At 38.1% G+C, this 20,265-nt stretch overlaps 1 protein-coding gene across 23 annotated transcripts in view; it reads left to right on the top strand.

Moving 5' to 3' along the window:
• atf7ip (activating transcription factor 7 interacting protein) overlaps nt 1-20,265 on the top strand; it is a 46,570-nt gene that overhangs the window by 22,410 nt on the left and 3,895 nt on the right. For 3 of the 23 annotated variants that reach the window (XM_087235861.1, XM_087235855.1, XM_087235859.1), the window contains exons 2-9: nt 15,446-15,505; nt 16,215-16,800; nt 17,350-17,528; nt 17,971-18,117; nt 18,292-18,366; nt 18,568-18,629; nt 19,229-19,290; nt 19,375-20,034. In XM_087235861.1, coding sequence (XP_087091987.1) covers nt 16,221-16,800; nt 17,350-17,528; nt 17,971-18,117; nt 18,292-18,366; nt 18,568-18,629; nt 19,229-19,290; nt 19,375-20,034 — 1,765 coding nt within the window. In that variant the 5' untranslated portion in view covers nt 15,446-15,505; nt 16,215-16,220. 23 annotated transcript variants of the gene reach the window in all.

Genomic DNA, 20,265 nt, shown 5'->3' with positions numbered 1-20,265 from the left:
GTTAACTACTAGACCAACTAGCCAAGTCACCGGGTGGACAGAAGCCCTGCACATGATGTAAATCTGTGTCTATTGTGAAGCGTATTTAACGCGCAAATGAATCGAATTTAACACGCGAATGAACAGAGTAAACTCACTCGTCATTTACGTGCAAATAGCATGATTTTATTTGCGCATACCGCGTTTGGTGTGAACACAGCATTACAGTTGGGTTATTTAACAGCACATTGCCAGCATTGGTGTGTCCACACTACAGTTACCTCCCAGTTGCTAAACTTGCCTACCTTGCTAAAGGCTGAATTATACTTCCTTAAAATCGCATGATTGCCATAACTTATAGAAGATGTCTTGCAATCAGCCATGGATTTATACTTCTGCGTTCTGTTTGTGTTGCTGGTGTTTTGTTTACACTAGAAATACCTGTAATGCTACCTTACTGTACAAGTAGTTCAAACTCACTCATTTAGAGGCGGGAACCAGCGGAGTTGTAATAACTTTAATCATAAGTTAAACACAAAACAAATGTCTCCATCTGAGCTCCTCCACGAGACTCGACACTTGTTAAACACTTCCTCCATTGAGCTCCCTTCTGCGACTCTTGGCACTGCCCATACTTGTCAACTCTACCAAGCCCACCAATCACAGAGCTTGACTACACATTTTTGCAACATGTAGTTACATTCTTTGATAGGTGCACATCAGGATCAGCGTCAGCCACAGTAAAGTGTATACGAGTGTGCAAAGACTGCGCTGGACCATTTGTGTAGACCAATCAACAGTATTTAAATCTACAAAATTCAACTATAGATACATGAATGCCAGTCCATTTTGTCATTTATAATATGATCTATATTTCATTGCATAACTCAGGAGCCGCTCAACTGTTTTCCATTATCAGGCAGAATGGTTCTCTTTGCTTTCTTTTCTGTGCCAGTCCGGGCTAGTCACCATGGATACAGTTTCATTTTCCATAGTGCCGCTGATAACTGAGCTCTTTGAAATGTAATACCAATGCGGCAGTTGTTGCATTAGTAACGCAAGTGTCATGATGAGATATTTCTGTTTTGGGGACAATTTTGTTTAGGATACTTACTTAAATAAGTGAAAAAAAAAATAATAGTGCACCTCCACTTAGCCTGCTATGGAGAAACATATTGTCTCAAGTGGAAATAAAAATCCGCCACTTACGTTGAAATGATTATCATTTGACACGATTTGAAAAAATATGCATGTTTATTCATTCATTCAATCATTCATTTTCCTTCGGCTTAGTCCACTTATACGTTAGGGGCCGCCACAGCGGAATGAACCGCCAACTTATTCAGCATATGTTTTATGTAGCAAATGCCCTTCCAGCAGCAATCCATCAATGGGAAACATCCATAGACACTTATTCACACACATACACTACAGACAATTTAGCCTACCCAATTGATGATATCATGACCCTCCCAAATAAGGTAAAAATAGACTATTTAATTCTAGGGAGAAATCATCAGGTTTCACCTTTTATTGAGATAGGATAGTGAAAGACAGACAGGAAAGCATTGGAAGCAGAGAGAGGGGAAGGAACGGCATAGGACCTCAAGCTGGGAATCACACTTGGGACGCTATGAGCACCCGAGTGGCTTGGAATTCATAACTCCATTATTGTTATTTTGATAATAATATAAATATATTTTTAAAAATAGTCAAAATCAGATTAGACATATACACTGATGCAGCTTATTTGTGTGTTGTTGTTTTTTTTTCTCTCACAGTTTTGCTCCATTGTGGCTTATACACAGATGCTACTTGTTTTCTGGAAAATATGTTAGTTGATGTCTGTTTGTATTTGAGGCAGTTGCAACAATCAAGTTCTCCCCCTTTCAGTCCATATAATGGTATGGTCCAATCTCTCCAGTATTTTTCCATTGTCTGCTCAGTTGAGTCACTTAGTAGCTAGAGGGTGGAGCTACAACTGCAGTGTGACTGCTCTAGCAAGGTTGATAAGACTTAATATTGTAAAAGAATTGAGTTGTTTGAACAAATTCATTATTTTTTCACAGCAATTTACCTCAAAGGTTAAAGAAGTTTAGCAAGAAAATTGGTAAACCTGAAAGAGTTTTAGTTAAGTAAATAAATCTGTATCACAGATATGTATACATAGTACCACTTTTTTATTTATCAACGGATAAGTGTATTGATAGAAATTAAATTAAATAGTAACCTCTAAAATATTTATGGTACAGCCTAAGCCCTGCCCCTCCCCCACATCTGCTCAGTTTTAGTGCTTTGCTTTTAATCGCACAAAGGCTAGTCACGCTTGCAAATTTCTCCTCCAAGCAGAAGGTGGCCTGCATTTGAGGATTGCAGTGTGAGATCACATCTCTCTTCCTGTATTTGTTTACTTGTTTGGTTTTTCTTCTATGGCAGTATAATTTTAACTATTCAAAGTGAATTAAATTTAATATGTGTAATTTTAACGAAGTGATTACAAGTTTAACTTTTGCATAGAAGCTATTGCTGACCTGCACTAAAATCAGTTGATTGCTTTTGTTATTAGTTGGTAAGCCAGACATGTGTTTCAGATGTTCTTAATCTTGCTATGGGACACTTTTTTTTCAGGAGTGGTTAGGTTCAACCCTCATTCAATACACACCTGCTGGTAATTCACAAGTTCTGTTGTGTGCCTGTTTAGAGACAAGACTAGTTCCAGTCTACACAAAGGACTGACTGGGAATGATTACCCTAATGTTTCAGTTTATCTACTAGGCTACTATGAAGTGGTAAAACTACACATCACATCATGTTCGTCAAGTATTAACCAGCTAATTATCAGCTGTAAGCCTTAAATGACATTTGTTTAAAGTAATATGATAACGAAATAGAAAACAAATATGTGCCACAACAAAGTTTTAATATATTATATGACAGTGTTACTAGAATTAATAAAAACTTTGCGCTATGAGAAAAGGACAGACCAGAACAAACTACATTTCAGAAATATCAACCCAGTCGGCTTTTAAAAAGTGATCAAAAGTTGATTAAATATAAAATTTAATTCATATTAATTAAAAAATACATTTTCCAACTACTGGGTAGCAGCTGGAAGGGCAGCCGCTGTGTAAAACGTATGCTGAATAAGTTGGCGGTTCATTCCGCCGTGGCGATCTCTGATGAATAAAGGGATTTAAGCTGCGGTCATACTAGAGTTTGAGCTTGCGAAATTCTGTAGTAAAGCCAGGGCTTAATTTGTGCGGGAACACTCTGGATCTGGCACCTTTGAAATCTGATCTGGCACCTTATTTCTCCGATCCCTCTCCTCAACTGTCCTCTTCCCGTCCGCTGTACACTTTCACTTTCTTCTGCGACTCCTTAACCCTCTTCACTCTTCACTTTCGTCCGCCAACCTCCCCGCTCTTCACTTTTGTCCTTCGTCCACGACACCCCTCCACCATCCGACAGGACGGCACTGCGAAAAGGGGCGGGATTAAACAAGATAATTAGACACTTAAAAAAGTAAGCGATTGGTCCAAATTTTACATTTCTGTCCAGAGAGGTCATGTTTTGATCTTCGATTGGTCTCACGTAGTCAAGTGATGCAGTTTTCCAGGTTAGAGTTGACCGAACTTGAACTTTACAATGCAGCAAACTGCAAAACTTTTGACGCATTCGTGTGCGAATGAATGAAAATCTATGGGGAGATAAGTCCAGTGTGATCGCAGCTTAAGCCGAAGGAAAATGAATGAATGAATGAATGAATGAATGAATGAAGAATAAAATAAGTTAATATCAGACAGACAGAGGAAAATGTGGCTGGATTAGCTAGGCTTAGATTAAAAACATTAAATAGGCATCATGTGCTCCTAATACGGGTGGCTTTACTGATTATAATGAAAGTTATTACGTTTTAATGCAACATATCACTTGCGGAATAAACAATATGATAGGACATGCTATTGTTTTTGCAGTAAACAATATTTCTTATGCTGCAAGACTTGCATTTAAAAGACAGAGCAGTTAATGCCCAGAGACATTAATGCTACTCCATAACTGTCAGTCTTTGAGCAGGCATCAAAAATCAGGAACGCCTGTATGGATTATGGAGTGCACAATGCACAACAATGAGACAAAGTCAGAAGAATGAAGATTAGTCAGGTAGGTCAGTATCATAACTTATGATAAGTGAATAGAAGCGATCAAGACAAAAGACCACCTCTGTTTTATGGAATCACTTGTTGGGATAATGAGGTTTAAATACCTGAACACACTCACACTTTCACTTATGTGGTAGTAGTTGTACAACACTGATTAAATGGCACGACAGCTCCTGTGTGGACAAATCGCTGAACGTATCTTGGTGCAAAAGAACCAGAGGAGTTAGGCATGAAGAAACATGCTGCACACAAGCTAGGCACTACATCAGACAAGCATGAAATTGAGCCACTTTATTTTAATTTAGTCATTTCTTCCTGTTTAATTTACATGATTTGTGCACCTGCGTGTTTATTTATTTATTTTTGTTGGATTGCCAGAAGCCAAGCTGGTGGCCATTTTGTGGTACTGCAGTGCCTGCTTGTATAAAATGGCAGAGCGGGGGAGGAGCTCTTAAAGAGACCTCGCTGTAAGTCTGGCTCTCAGTGCTAGCTGGAGTGTGTGCAGGGTTTACTGCTGCTCTGCCGCATTTGGCTACTTGTGTCTAGAAGGATTTCAGCCGTTAGATGTGTGTTGTTATTTCATACACTTGTTATAGTTAAGTTGTTGTTGATTCAAAGGCAATACTATTGCGTAAAACTAGGTCATTTAGATCAATTCTTTTATAAAATTACATCTTCTAGTAGCTTGCCCCATTAGTTAGTTTGTGTGAATGTTAATAGAAACCTCCCAATTTAGAAAGTCAGAGTTATCTGTCATGTGCCAATGACGTACAGCCCACAGCTAAGCCAGTCTAAACTGGTTTCAGCCAGTTCCTGCCGGTCATGTCTGTGATTAGCTGGTTGTGCGCACAGTAGCATAACAAGGGGGAAGTCGTTTTTTTTTCCCAGAGGATGCTGTTGAATGATTAGTTTTAAGGATTATTTAGAGTGTTTGTACCCATTTCACTAACCACTCTCCATTACATAATGCATTTTATATTTGTAATGGTTTAACTTAATGTTTGTGCTGCCATGTAAGTTACAAAATGGCATCTTCCTCTGCACATTACTTATCCGCTTTGGTGTCTTCTGTCTTAGGATTGGGGAGCTCTTTTTTTTCAATTTAAATTTCTGCACATTTGTCAAAATAGTGTAAATGTGGTATGTTAATTAGAATTTATTTAGTCCACTGTCAGGATATTTATGTTTTACATTACAAAATAAGGGTATTACATTTTTAATTGTATTTAAATTGTAATTACCTAGCTAGTGTATTATACTAGGCAGGGAGGTAGTACATCTGTTCCAGTAACCACTAACTTAACTAGTACGGACATCCCTGTACCAGTAACTTGCTTATGTATGTCATGAAAGTTATTTGCGAATATCGTCATTCTCCTCTTAATTTTGAGTTGGACATGACTAAATCAGTCACATGTTAGTTTGAGTAAGTCATAAGACTGATTCAACCCAGTAACTCAAGTTGAAACAAAAATGTCTGATTCATTTTTAAAAAGCGGCACAATTTGTCACTGATTAGATTACCACATTTCCACGCATCTTGGTGAGAACAATAGAAGATTTTTCAGTCTATTTATAGTATCTGCATTATTTCGCAGGACTTTGGACTTTGTCATTGACTTCAGACTGTGATTTCTCCTGCTGTAGTGCTGTAGATTCAGCAGCAGCAGCAGCAGTGTGTTGCCATCTCTGATTAGCGGTGCAGAAAAATCTGTGGCTGCTTGTGCAGGGTAAAATAAGCATGTGGGCATTTATCCAGAGAAATCAAAAAACACCACATCATTGCATACACTATCCTGAACTTGTTTAAAGAGCAAAAGTCTTGTTGGAATCAGGATTTCAAAATCAATTCGAGCAGAAATGAGATTTCAGATGAATACCTTTTGATATTTGTTGATTCGCATTACTGGAATAACTATACAGACTCAGAACTTGCTCATCAAGCTTAAAAGTACTGCTTGGACCAGTTTGACTAGCAATTTGAGATTTGTTCTCTGAATGGAAAATTAGCATCACAAAAGATTTGGCAAATTGCCCACTATTTTTAAATGTTTGGCGCAGGTCTCTGTCCAGATATAAGCTACTTCAGCTATATCTAGGGATGTATTGATGAACCAGAAGCTGGTTCAAAATTGATTTATGTATCTGAACATACAAATCGGTTGAGATGCAGAAATATGAAAATTTGCCTGACATAGGGTGTTGTCGGGATTTACAAACAAAGGTTACCGGAGCGCAAGATTCAATCGTTTTTTCTCGACAACTAGCGCTATATCTGCGATGCATCACTGAGCCACCCCCCTGTGCACGGCCTTGGTCATCAAAGAAATTGTAGCGTGTTTGATCTTTCCCCTATTGTCCACAATGGGTCGTTGACCAATAGAAGCAGGGAAACCACTCCTTCAGCTTTCTGGCACAAAATAAATCTTCTTTTTGCGTTCAGAAATATATATTGGGGAAACACTCGATAATATAATAGAGAGACTTTTGTCATTTATGGAACTTTTAGATGATAGAATTCGCATCGTAGATGTCACTTGATTAATGACGGTGGCTGCGTCCGTAATTGCATATCTCCATACTATATAATATGCTAAAAACAGTATACGAACCGAGTAGTATGTCTGTATTCATAGAATGAAAAACAGTATGTCAGATGACCTACTACTTCCAGCGAGATTCTGAAATGTGCATCGGATGGACGCTACCCTATCCCGTGATGCACTGCGAGATAATTCATGAATGGGAGTAAAGCGATGCAATTGACGCTGGTAGGTCACGTGATGATGACAAAATGGACTTCCAAACTCCATTCATAGTTACTGACATTCATACTGTATCGTACTTTCTAATGGCCGAGTAGTACATTTAAATTCAAATGCAGTACCTACTGTAGTAGGCGATTTTGGACTCACGCTTATCCTCTGAACGTTACATAGTGTTCATAAGTGCAGCACTGCTTTGTTTACAGTGGTTACCCAGGAAGTATAATACTTCAGTTTTTAAGTGCCACCTACTGGCTGAGGGAATTTGTTTCATTCAGCTCATCTGCCGTTTCCTTCATATTATTTATGTATTAGGCCATGTATGCTTCGTCTTTGTTTAGATCTTTTGTTCGAATTTCAAATTAATTTTGTTTATTATTATTATTAGCTTCACAAAAGAGCATCTTTTTTTGTTTACTGTATAATATATTTTTGTTAACAAAAATAGCTTCAATATAAATTTTTAAACTAAGAAACGTGAGAACCGATTCATGAAATCAAATCGTAAATTGAAATTAATTGTGAGTTGCATCACTCTTTACACCCCTACTGTGAAACGGTAAATAAAAAGTGATTTTATTTATTTATTTTTTATATATAATTATTTTTAATCTAGGCAGCTTTAACAATTCTTTGTACGCAAAGGTGTGTGAATGGGGTGTATGTACACAGACTTAATTTTAGCCCAGCTTCCGGTGAATTGCCATCCTATGCAAAATAGCTGCGTTTAAAATCTGATTTCTTTAAAAAAAACAGCATATCTTCACTGTCTGGCTGAGATTCGATATAAAGTGGGTATTAAATCAAACAAGAAGCACTGCATTAAATTATATTTGTCCGCGTTATGTCTTTAAAATATGGAAATTATTTTATCCTAGTATTTTCAATACAATTTTTGCGCTAGCCTGCTGCTAATGACGTCGCTTGCATTTTAACGGTCTTTCGTCTATTTTTACACTTTAACAACCAAATGGATGCTTAAGTCTATTTAACTGATTATATCTGAATTACATTACAACATCGATGCTATAAAAGCAATTGTATGGAATTAAAAATATTCACATTAACTTCTCACTGGAAGTTCATCATTGGCTAAAAAACACTGTATATAGCCCATTTTCACACCCCTCTAATTAGTAATGGTACATTCCCTGCCTATTCCGTTTTACCTTCCCCCACTGCTGTAGGAAATTCAGTCAGACTGGTAGTGTTGCCAGTTCCATGATTTTTATCAGTCACTGTAAAGTCTTGCAGACTGCTCTTGTCGCTAAGGACAGATGTGCTCCTTGTGAATTTTGAAAGATAAATGGTTAAGCCCTTGTGTATTTCGCAAAATATATTTTCTTGTTTTAACATATAAACAAGGCAACGTTTTTAAATACAATTTCAAACATAGCTATGCTCCCATCCCCCTTCCCTGTAGTCTTTGTGTGCTCCTTAAGGGGTAAAGTGACTAGACGTGCTTGCATTCTCTCTTGGCTAATCATAGGCTATGCTTGAGAATCACTGTAGTACAGATTCATATTCCTAATTAATTGCATTTTTGTATTTAAATAAGTATGTGTGGAAATGTTTGTACTCAAAGGTCTCTGATTGAGACCTCAGTGCTGTTTGTCAGACGTATCAGAACGCTGACTAGATGAAAATCAGATTGAAGTGACCTGTAGCTAAAATCTTTTTGAAACTAGGACATTTGCAATGGCCAAGTTAAAAATGTCCCCCTTTCAGTTCTTAAATGGTACAATCCGTACTTCGGTAATTTTCCATTGTCTGCTCTGCTGTGCTACTTTGCAGCAGGAGGGTGGAGCTACACTGCAGTGTGACTGTGGTCTAGAACTCATCTCAGCTAGGTTGATGGGTTAAGAGCTAAGTTATGTTTTTCAGTTTTTATATAATAATATCAGATTTCCAAATTTCTGTTCAGCTTTACATTATGAACATGTTTCAAAGATTCAGTGAAACAACAAACCTTAATAAATAAACTGCTTAGAGAATGATAATTTTTATCTCCTTTGCGGTTCTGTGTACATATACAGTGCAACTCATTTGCCAGTTTCAGACATTGTATATTAAGGTGTTCATTTTAATAACATTAATTACAATTGCACCCCTGTAAAATCCATGGTACAGCCCTGGCCCTGCCCCTCCCCCACATTGGCTCAGCTCTACTGCTAGGCTTTTGATCGCACGGAGGCTAGTCACCCTTGCAAATTTCTCCTCCAAGCTGAAGGTGGCCTGTGTTTGAGGTTTGCAGTGTAAGGTCACAGCTCTCTCTCTCTCTTCCTGTCCTGCTTTTGTTTCTTTTTATTAGAATTCTTCTGTGAAATGTGTGGTTTATTATTTATTTTCATGGTGTTTATCACAGTTTGACATTTTGCTTGCAAATGTTTGTTGTCACTGCATGAAATTGTGTGCTAACACTGTGTTTGCTATTAACCAAATCATTTGAGTAGACATTATGTTATTCAGGGGTACTCAGTCCTGAGATTGTCCTTTAATCCGAATTTAGGTCCAACCCTCTTTCCACTCACCTGTGGTAATTTACAGGTGTTCCCGAGGAGCATGATTAGCTGGTTCTGGTCCTTTTTTGGAACCAATCACAATCTTAAAAACCAAATCTGCACAGAGGTAAATCTCCAGTAGGATTGAGCACCCTTGCGGTAGAGCTAACATCCTTAGACATTCTCTGATAACAATATCTGTTTTTAGAGTATAATGCTTATTAAAATAGCATCCTAAATCTGTCTAGCTAAAATAGCTTAGCTTAGCCATGCATGGTTAATATCTAGAGATGTTGCTGCTGCTGCTGTTGTCAATGTGGCTCGTTAATGTGTTGAAAATTGGGAACACCTGGATGGATTGAAGAGTACCTATAAAAGCGTAGTCCTCAGGAGTGCATCCGGATGAGCAAAACAAGAGTCCTAATAAAACTCGGAGGAGCTACACGCACCTGATCAATTGAAAATCTTTTAGGCACTCCAGAAGACAAGCGGCCATCGGTTTGTTTTTGTGCCATCCACCAACATGAATGACAGGACACACTGAAGATTTACAGCCTTCAAGAGGATGAATTGAAGATTTTTGCGTTGTGCGAGGGGGAAAAAATGAAACTGAATGATACAGTAGGCATTGGGAATCAGAGAGCGACAAGACAAATGCTGAATGCAAGTTGGCTAATTTAAATACCACTTAAATATTATCGTCTATTCTGGTTTAATATGTGTGAATGGTGCCACTACAGTTTGGCTTGTTGTCAGCTGCCTAGGTGGTGGCCATTTTGTGTTACTGCAGTTTAAGAGCTGCTAGTCTGAAATGGCAGAGAGAGGGAGGAGCTCCCTAAAGAGGCCTTGCTGTATGTTTGTTCTGGGTTGTAGCTGCAGTGTGTGCACGCACGGTTTACAGCTGTTGTGCCGTGCCTGCGCTTGACTCGTGTCATTCTAGCCATTCCTAGTGTTTGAGCTCTTATGCCTGAAACTTGACAGTTTGTTTACGGTTTTGAAGGTGTGTCAATCAGACTACGAGCAAGGTTTAAAAGAAAGAAATATGATATGATAATGTTGATTCATAAAGAAAATTAACATGATTTGTTAATTTTAATTTGATGGCGTGACTCCAGGATGATCGCTTCACCAGAATCCTCAAGTGTTTTTGTTTAGTTTTTTTATGCATGAGATCTGTGAGATGTAAACTTGTCTCAACTAGTTTCAGCCTGTTGTCTGTTATTAGCTGACTCCCTATAGTAGCTTGTAGAGGAAAGCAGGATATATGTAATTTGTTGTGTGGGGAAGTGACCTACACAGTTGTGTTACTAATATTTTTACTGGACATCTGCGCTTGTATTTGTGCTACATTCTATGTTCTTGCTTTAACATAATGTGAATCGTTGTTTAAGTGATTCTGGTTTCTACTGAGGCAAAGGAAAAACAAAAATGTTTGTATAGCCCAAAGCAAACTTAGCAAATTGTGTAAATGAGAGTTGTGGTACTTTTTTATTCCCACCAACTTGTTTATTTATCCTCTTCCGTATTAGTTCTTATTCTGTTTCTATTTTTTACACTGAGAATCTATGGATCGGTTTGCCGCCTTGTTGACAAACTAATTCGATAATGACATTTTGACAATACATTGGTCCTACAGGTCATTTAGAAAATATTTTTACTGGGGACATAAAAAAATCTAATATAAACTGCAATAGAAACAGCCAAGTGACTCAAAACTAAATCTAGCCGAAACAACAGAGAGCAATGAAAACAGCAGAGTGAATGAATGTCATTTTTGCACCCTCATGGCACACAGTCTCTTTATTGGTTTCATTAGAGATGCCGTATTATGCTCATATTTTTTTATTTTATTCCAATGGGACCGTACGTTATGAGAAGCCAATGCTTTCTGTACATGGAAATATTCAAATAATTCAGGCTAGAAGCATGTTGCTCGGCTGACCTTGACCATTTCTATCGGCCTTCCACCGTTTAAAAAAAAGGATGTGTACAGAAACAAATTGAAGAATACAACTATTTATTTTATATCTTAAGCAATAAAAATCTCTTCTGATCAAGGGATGCACCTGAGAATTGTTGATTGATTTTATTGTGTATCTAGGCACATATTGATTGTGGATTATGCTAGCACAATAGTGACATCGAGTGCAGTGCTGCTAGGCAGATGTGTGTAAAACAGATGCAGTGCAACTATTTCATTGTTCACTCTGAAAGTGAATATGCCACGCAATGCAACAAAATCACATGTAATCAGATTAGTGTGTGTGTGGTTCTCATGGTTTCCACATTCTCTTGCACTCTGCGTGTTTGCGCAGTACTGCTGGATATTGCTAATATTTGAAAGTGAATTTGTTTTCATGATGACATCTAGACAATGTATTTCGTAATAATCTTGAAGAGACTGAGGGATTCGTTATATTAGATGTATCTGTAAATGGGCGGAACTACCTGATGTACAGAAATGGAAAGCTGACAGAGCAATATGCAGTGCCGTAGCTTGTCATAGCTAGGACCAAAGCGCAGATTAATGTGCGCTTTGGTCATGTCTGGTTAGGACACTGTGAGTATATGAAAACGGTATTTACTGTCTGCAAGAACTTTATCAGTTACGACATAAATGCCATCTTGCTTTGACGAAATATGTGCAAATATGTAGTTTTATAGAGATATCAGCTATCTAATCTTGAATATTTTTGCTTTAGGTAGGCTTTTGAGTGGTTTTAATGTACTGAATTTAGATTATGTCTTTCTGTCACATGTTGAGACATGACAGAAAAGGATTGAGAGGATGACATTGAAAAATGTTTAGGTGAATTAGAACAAGGACTGCCTATATGGACAACATGGTGTTACAGCGCTTATAAAATAACCAACATTATAGATGTCAAGTGACATTTTGGCTGACTTTCAGAATGACCCACTTTTTAAATCACCCTCTCCCAAAAAAAAAAAAAAACATTGACTGGAATATTAGGGACTCATTTCTCCTTTAATAACTCACAAGAAAACACAAGCAATTTAATTACACTTAACGATTTCTTAGCCATTTAATTACACACACACACACACACACACATGAAAGTTAATAATAAATTATTACAAAGCGGTATAAAAAGTTGATGAGCTAAAGAATTACTTCATCTGAAGCGATTAAATATGCCTGCCATCATACAGAGGCAATCGCAGCTCACAACAGTCATTACAGTTTGTAAACGGCAGGAGTTTGAACTTTAACCTTGTTACAAACCTGCTGCTGTGCAATAGCAAAACTACAGTCAGAAGATGTTTGTGCTGCATAGGGATGCACGTTAATGACTATTGGAGAAATGTGCTGAAAAAATAACATGAAGAAAATTTGATTTCTCTTGCAGTATTTTTTTTTAAATGCAGAGCAGATTCACTTTTGTGCTCCCTCTTGTGTTGACACAGAGCGGTGCACAAGAGAATCCCCTTCTGTGTTGAAATGGTACAATCCACATCGCAGTACTTTTCCACCCTGTTTTCTCTGTGCCTGCAGCAGTGGGGGAGGGGTCTGTTTTTGCTTTCCAGCACATGGCATTTTTTTTTCATTCCTGCTGCAGTTTTCTTTCTGTTTATTCTTTATTTACATCTCTTTTATGAAGATGTTTGGATAAATGCTTTGTTTTGTAACACCCTTTTAAAAATATATATATGCTAAAGCATTTCACTGGTCAAACAGTGAGCAGCAGTCTGAGAGTTGATGAATCCTCACACAGTCTCCTCATGAGTCCAAAAATTGTCTTTTGTTTCATATGACGCTGTTTTGTTGGTTGTAACGCTACAATTGTGTGTAGCTACACTGTTTTTCTATTCTAGTTACAGCCCACACCTTACAAAGAATGTGCTCCGCCTCTCCACATGTGATCCCTTCCCCCTCCCGTTCTCTCTGTCTCTCTCTGTTCCTCTTTTCTGTGTTGTGTGCGCTTTGAGCTAGTTGGACACTAGGCATGCTCCTGTTTTTGCGCTCGCTACTAATCAAGGCCTACTCTTGAAGACTTCAGCCCAAGGTGGTTTTTGACACGTTTTGTTACTCGAAGACTTGATTCTTGTAAAAGAAAATTTAGATTCTTAAGGTTGTTCAGGCACAAGATGAATGGGCTTTTTGACATGAGATTTGTTTTAGTAGAGATTCTCATGTTTGTTTTCTTGTCGACATCATCGTTTTTTTTTCGCAACGTTTTATTTTTGCCTCCTTTGCGTGATTTGGAATCGTTTATTTGTCATTGGACTCTATTTTTTTCTCAGTTAATCCTCTTAGTTTTGCTTCAGAAAAGGCTGACCAGCCTGATTTTTAAAAAAATATTTTTATTTTTGCAATATTTTTGTATTTAGGTCTTCGAATGTTCGATTTTTATTTTAAAAAAATGTTTTTTTTTAAAAGTTTTTTTTTTACTCTGCCTACCATGCAACTTCCAGCAGGTAGCGATCTTCGCGTGAGGGGATCACGACGGAATAGCGCTTGGTTATTTTACGAACCTTTTTTTTTTTCTCGCAATGCGCAAGATTTTACCCTGGGATGCCGTTCACATCAGCTTGGATTCAAAGGGAGCACAGTCTGTTAGAGTAGGTTAGACAGTGTGGAGGAGTAAGTCACAGGAGGAGTGTTGTAGAACTGCGCCTGGCTTTACACAGCAGCTCTGGCGACCATTTTGCAAAAGAGCGGCAACCTCAGCGTCTATGATTACAGTCAGGGTGGGGGAGGGCCAGAGTGAGGCTCTGCGCGGTGAACAGCCTAGAAGAACAAGCTTCCTACAGGCTGGCAGCCATTTTTGTTAGCTCAATGTTCTTTCTGTGAACATTGACCTGGGGACATGGAGCAATGCAGAGGCACATGTCTGTTCTTTTTGGGTTGATGACATTAGAATATAACCATGTTTTTTAGTATTCCTTATGAGTTTCTAACGGCACCTCTATTTGCTAGCTCTCATCAGCTTTATACTTTCCCTTTGTGCCTAGTTTACTTGTTCCTAACTCAGCAGTTTGTGGTGATGGTTCAGTGTTTCGAAAGGACAGTTTGATAAAGGTGTAGTTGAACCTACAGTAAAATTAAAATCCTTTTTTAGGGGGTTGACATGGAGAACAGACTTTGGATAAATGGATGTTGACAGGAAGTTTAAAGTGGTGCAGATTGTCTATAGGGATGACAATTAGGTATATATAGAAGCCACGTCATTCACACCTGCCAAGATGGTTTTTAATGCAGCAGTGCAGCAGCGATGTGGTGCCCTGTGGATTTTTGCTTTCAGATCTTGGCAAGATATTTATATGGGATGTGTAGTAAAGAAAGAATAACTACAGTAAAGCAGATGCGATGCTTTAGAATAAACAGATTAGTTGTTTAGATCCAGAAAGATGTTTTGAAGGTATTAGTATTTTGAAACTTTACTGTTTTTTCCTGGATCAGACTGAGTTTTTAAAGAACTATGCAAGGTGGCTATTCTTTGTACTATTTAAGAAAATATTAGTGCTGACAGATAACCATGTTGAATCACAATTGTTTCAATACTTCGTAGTCTTTTTAGATGGCACAGTTTTAGTATTCAATTGATATAGTTCAGATATTTTAGGATGAGATAAGAATTTAAATTAGTTTTTGAATTCTGTTGAACCAGTGTTTTCATTCACTGCTTAATCTGAAGTTACTTTGTTCTCTCTGTAGACAATATTTTTTATTTTCTTTGAATTGAATTCAATGTATCATCTGTCATAACATTTGCGCTACAGATTTAACATGGATTAGTAATCCATAAAGATAGAACCATTAAAGTGTTTACTAGATAAACAAGCGGAGAATATTTCAGTACTCATCTGTGGTTATAACTTCTGGGTTATCATTATGTAACATTTTGAGAGCAACTTATTTATTAAAACATGAGAGAGTTTTGCTTCACAGAAAAATGGAAACACTTGTCTGGTTTTGAATTGTAGACCTATTGGATAAACACAAATGCGTAATTTATCAGTAATTAGTTTTAATATGTGCAAAACTATTTTAAAATTTGACTATTTTTCTTTTTAGGATCCTCAAGCGACTGCCTGCCAAATCCATGAACAGGACAGTTCGAGACATCCTAGCCTGGTAAGATAAACTAATGTGTGTTTGTGATGCACAGAAGTACTGGTTTAATTTAAGTACGATGGTAACTTTTGAAACCTGCATTATATAATGAACTCTACTTGTCGCTAGCAGATTCTGTAGTCTTCTGTTCTTACTGGTTAAGAATTGCACCAATCGTATTGAGGGGGAGGAAACAAAGTCTGCACTCTCTCTCTTTCTCTCTGTAGTCTGAAATCAGATGCACTGCTGTTGTGGCCTTACCAACACACTAGTTATGTTCAGTTGAATTGAGGAAGGTTTTTGGTTTTTGTCAGGTTAAGCTGCTTTCACATTAGATTACAGTTGTTGTTTTTTATTTATTTATTTATCTTGTTTATCGGGAAGGTGTTTCTGCTCAGACTGAAAATGTAGGTAAACAGACCTAAACAGTACTGTAGTACTTTTACTGTAGCTGGACTTCCACCTAAAACAAAAAACAGGCAAAGTCTAGGGTTAAGGTTAGCTCTGGTACAGTTAAAGAATGTCTTTGTGATCAAGGGGAAGAGGGAATTCTAGAACAGCAAGTAATATCTTTTAGATAAGTGACAGTGACACCTTGTGGTCACTCCCCTGTAAAGACATTTCTACTTGGTTAGATTAATCAGACTTGTTGAGTACCACACATAGTTTAGCTAACTAGCCTGGGATCTAGCATTTGCTTTGACATATTCTTCTGTATTTTTTTTCACAGGTGAAAATGGAAGTAGCTGTACCTGAGGAACCTCAAAAGAAAATCTTTCGCGCACGGAAAACTATGAAGATGAGTGATCGACAGCAACTGGAAGTGCTGCACAACACCCTGGCAACCACCAACTCCAGCTTATCTTCCTCTCCACCTCAGACACCGCTGATGAACGGCACTCATACCGAGACGGAGAAAGACTTGAATAATAAGGAGGGTGATCTGATGGCACCTGCCACAGATTCAGCTCGCTGTTCCCCATCTCCATCCTTCCCAGTCTCTCGATCGCCCTCTCCACCCAACACACAGACTACCTCACCTGCGATGGATTTGGAAGACCCCCTTGTGGCCACCGAGGAGAAAAAGGAGACAAGCAATAAAAGTTCATCCTCTTCACCTTCTGCTTCTCCTGCTGGGTTGAACTGCGACCCAGAGGTTAAAGAAGGATTTCTGTGCTTGAGCGAAGAAGATGAGACCCAAGCAGACAAAGATGAAAAAGACAGTAGTGAGGAGAAGATGAATGTAGATGCTGAGACTGAAGACCAAAAAGAGGAAAAGGATGAAAAAGATACTGATACACCTGAGAACGCAGAAGGTGAGGACATCCAACCACCCTGACATTAGTGGTTGACAGGGCTTCTCGATAGAGTTTCATTACAGAGACTGAAAAAATATGAGGTTTTGTTTACAACCTCTACTATGGACTTTCAAACAATTAAAGATCAACAATTCTGTTTCTCCAATTTGGCAAAATTATCATTTTTTGTTAGCAAACTGATTATCTAAAGGAATTGTTTACAAAGAAAGAGCGAGAACAGTTGTGGAATATTTGACAAGCTTGTTCGAGATTTTTTTGATAAATGTCCGAAATGGCTTATGACCAAACATAGACAAAAATATCGATTTGAAAAAATGTAGATGTGAAAATGATAAATATTTTTAGTTGAACTTTTCCTTTAAGCTTACTCTAAGTTTTAAAATAACCCAACTGTTTTGAGTTTCCTATAATTGCTGCTGGCATTTGTTTTAGAGCTTGTATGAAGTTTAACCTTTGAGCTAACATTACACTAGTAACAATAGGTAGTTTAACAATATAAGTTGTAGGCATTGCCTTTTAAGGCTAAACTCTACCTCCATTTAACAGCAGACAACAGTGCCCCTGTTGGTCTAAAGAGAACATTGTCCGAGGAGAAAGATGAAGATGCTAAAGAAATCGAGGAGGAGAGAGATGGGAAACGAGCAAGGCTGGAGGGTGAGGAGCTGGAGGCTCAGCTGGAGCTGAAAATCACAGCCAACGGTGGAAACCGGGACAAAATAGAGAAGGTTTGTTATTATTTAGTGTTTAAGGGAAAGTTCACAAATTTTTCTGTAATAAATTGGCCACAATCATTTTAATCTAAACCTTTACGCTTTTATTTCTTCTGTGGAACACCAACGATGCACTTTATTTTAAAGGCTTTGTGACCAAAATTTTCAGGATTCAGTTATTTACTAGACAACAAAATAAAATCAAGCAGTTTAATCTTAGATTATGAATCTAAAACTGTTTATTCTGTTATTAACATTGATGGATTCACATGAGTAAATCTCTTTGGTTCTCCTGTTTCAATTTGGACTAGTCTCGGCTAACCTATTAATTACGGATGTTAGGTAGAATTTTGGAAATTGTTTTGAGAAAAGAGTGCTGAAAGAAATTGATATGGAATTAAATTATAGACTGTCAGAAATAACATGCGTATTCATTTTCTGTCTCCTTACCCATTAGATGGTGCAGCAGTTAGTCGAGGAACGGTTACGGGTCCTGCAGTTGACTGTATTTGACAGAAGCTTAAAAGAGCTGAAAGACAGGGTGGAGAAGATCGACAATGTAACCAAACAACAGAATGCTCTTCAGCATATTAATACACTACAGGTGAGTTTGGAAGTTTTCACCATTAAGAGAAGTGTCATTGTATGCTGATGTATTGCCATTGAACATTCAATAAAAACTGGGTCTCTCTTTGGATTCTTTTAATGACAGTGCAGTATACATATGCATCTTTTAACAGTTTTATCATACATTAATGAAACTCTGAATTGATTTTAGGCTAAGATTTCCCGGCTAGCCAAAAAGTTTGGTGCTGCTAATCAGGCTTCGGAGAATGCGAAGAGAACTCAAGATGTAAGTGTGTGTGAATCACTGCGTAAGCTATTTTTATTTCGTTCTAGTTCTTTTGTGTTTGGTTGTTAAATGGTACAGAACTTCTAGTTATTTCTATATATAATTTGTATTTTTTAGATATTAGTTGCAGACAAAATGAGCTTTTGAAAGTAAAGTTTAGTTCACTTCCAAGATTAATTCATTTTGCTTCTCATTATTCAGGCTCAAGCTGCCGCTGCTGCTGCTCAAGCCAACAATGCAACCAACGCGACTACACCACAACGGTAAACAAAACTGACAATGTCAAACTCTACTCTTGGTTGTTATGATTAATCTAAGGCTCTGTCCACATTAACACGGTAAACCCTGTTTTTTTAAAACCTTAGTTTTGTTTTTCCCCTTTTGTCTACACGAAAACATGACTGAAAGAGAAAATTTCGAAAAAAAAATCCAGGGTGGAGATTTTTAGAAACTGGTTAGTTACTGTGTGGTCGTCTAGAAGTTTTTCTTTTCTTATTACATCAGCGTGTTTGCTGTTTCATTCTTTTTGATTAACCAACACTGTTTTATTAAAGTGCTGTATATCTTAGATCGTTCGTGCCAATGCAACGATTATTTCAGATGGAAACATTGTATGTAATTTACTTGCATTTGGTGTGAACTCGGCACAAAAGGCTTAAGCAAACGTTTACGGGAAAATGCAAAAACGCACTGTGATGCACTGTTAAGGGCATACAATACCAACAGGTGGTGATTAAAAAGAAAAGTGGGATAACTTTATTTATAAAAATATCATATAGGTGTGGACGTGGCCTTAAATGTGCATTTTGTTTTACCCAAATGAAGTAAAAGTTTCAGTAATCATATTTCTATTCTTTTACAGTACTGTTAAAACCACAGTGGATTCCAAATTGTCCAGTTCACCTACTGTCTCTAACTCAACTGGTGAGCTTTCTGAAAAGCTTTGACTGACTTTAATAAATCTATCTTTGATTTCAAAAATCTAAAACTTTTTTTTCTCCCCCTTAGCGGTCCCAGCCCAGCCCAAACCTCTGTCCACGCCGGCTACGCCAACTTCCTCTGCTCTGGCTACCACTGCGCCAATTCTTCAGATCATCTCCACAACCACAAGCTCCACTCCTTCATCCACCTCTTTGCCTGGTCAGTCCCAGACTGGCACCCTACTACTAAAGACTGGTCCAAATCCAACAGTTATGACCAACGCTCCAGCAACATCAGGGGGTCAACCGGTGGCCATGCAGCAACTTTTAATTCAGCTGCCTTTAGCCATGGCCAATGGGCAAAGCGGGGCGCTGGTTAATGCTGCCGGTGGAGTTGGTTTGATACCGGTGTCGTCATTATCAACGGTTAGTAACATTAATAAAGCAAAGACGACTTCACCTGCTACCACCTTCATGCTTCAGAAGACAGCAGGCAATGTTTCATCCGCCACTTCTTCAGCTCCGGCAGTGTCATTAGCAAGGGCTGTGTATCCGGGTGGCACAGGGACTGTTAGTTCACCCAACACAGGGATATCTGTGACAACTGCCCGAACGCCTACACAGTGTGCCGCTGTTGTGGGAGTCTCGACAGCAGCCGCTTCTCCTGGAACCACAGGACCTGCAGCAACAGGATCAGCAGCAGCTGCGGCTGGTTCACCATCGGCTTCGGCATTGGCTTCTAAGACCGGTATGAGAAATTGTCTTGTGTAAAGTGTGTGTGTGTGTGTTATTTTGCTGGGGGGGTTTTTGGCCTAGGGAGGATTACAGATTTCAAAGATAAAATTTAAATCATGGAATTAATTAAATATTTAAAAAAAACGTTTAGGTTTTCATTAATTATTATTGCAATTATTACAATTATTGCTGCTGCCTCGTTCAGTTGTTCTTCTTGTAAATCACTGTTTTGTTGCATAATCCG

Source organism: Danio rerio, chromosome 1 (assembly GCF_052040795.2).
Source record: "Danio rerio strain M-AB ecotype USA chromosome 1, GRCz13ab, whole genome shotgun sequence".
NCBI classification, from domain to species: domain Eukaryota; kingdom Metazoa; phylum Chordata; class Actinopteri; order Cypriniformes; family Danionidae; genus Danio; species Danio rerio.
Note: the sequence above shows the minus strand (reverse complement) of the source record. Positions and strands in the feature narration are given on the sequence as shown.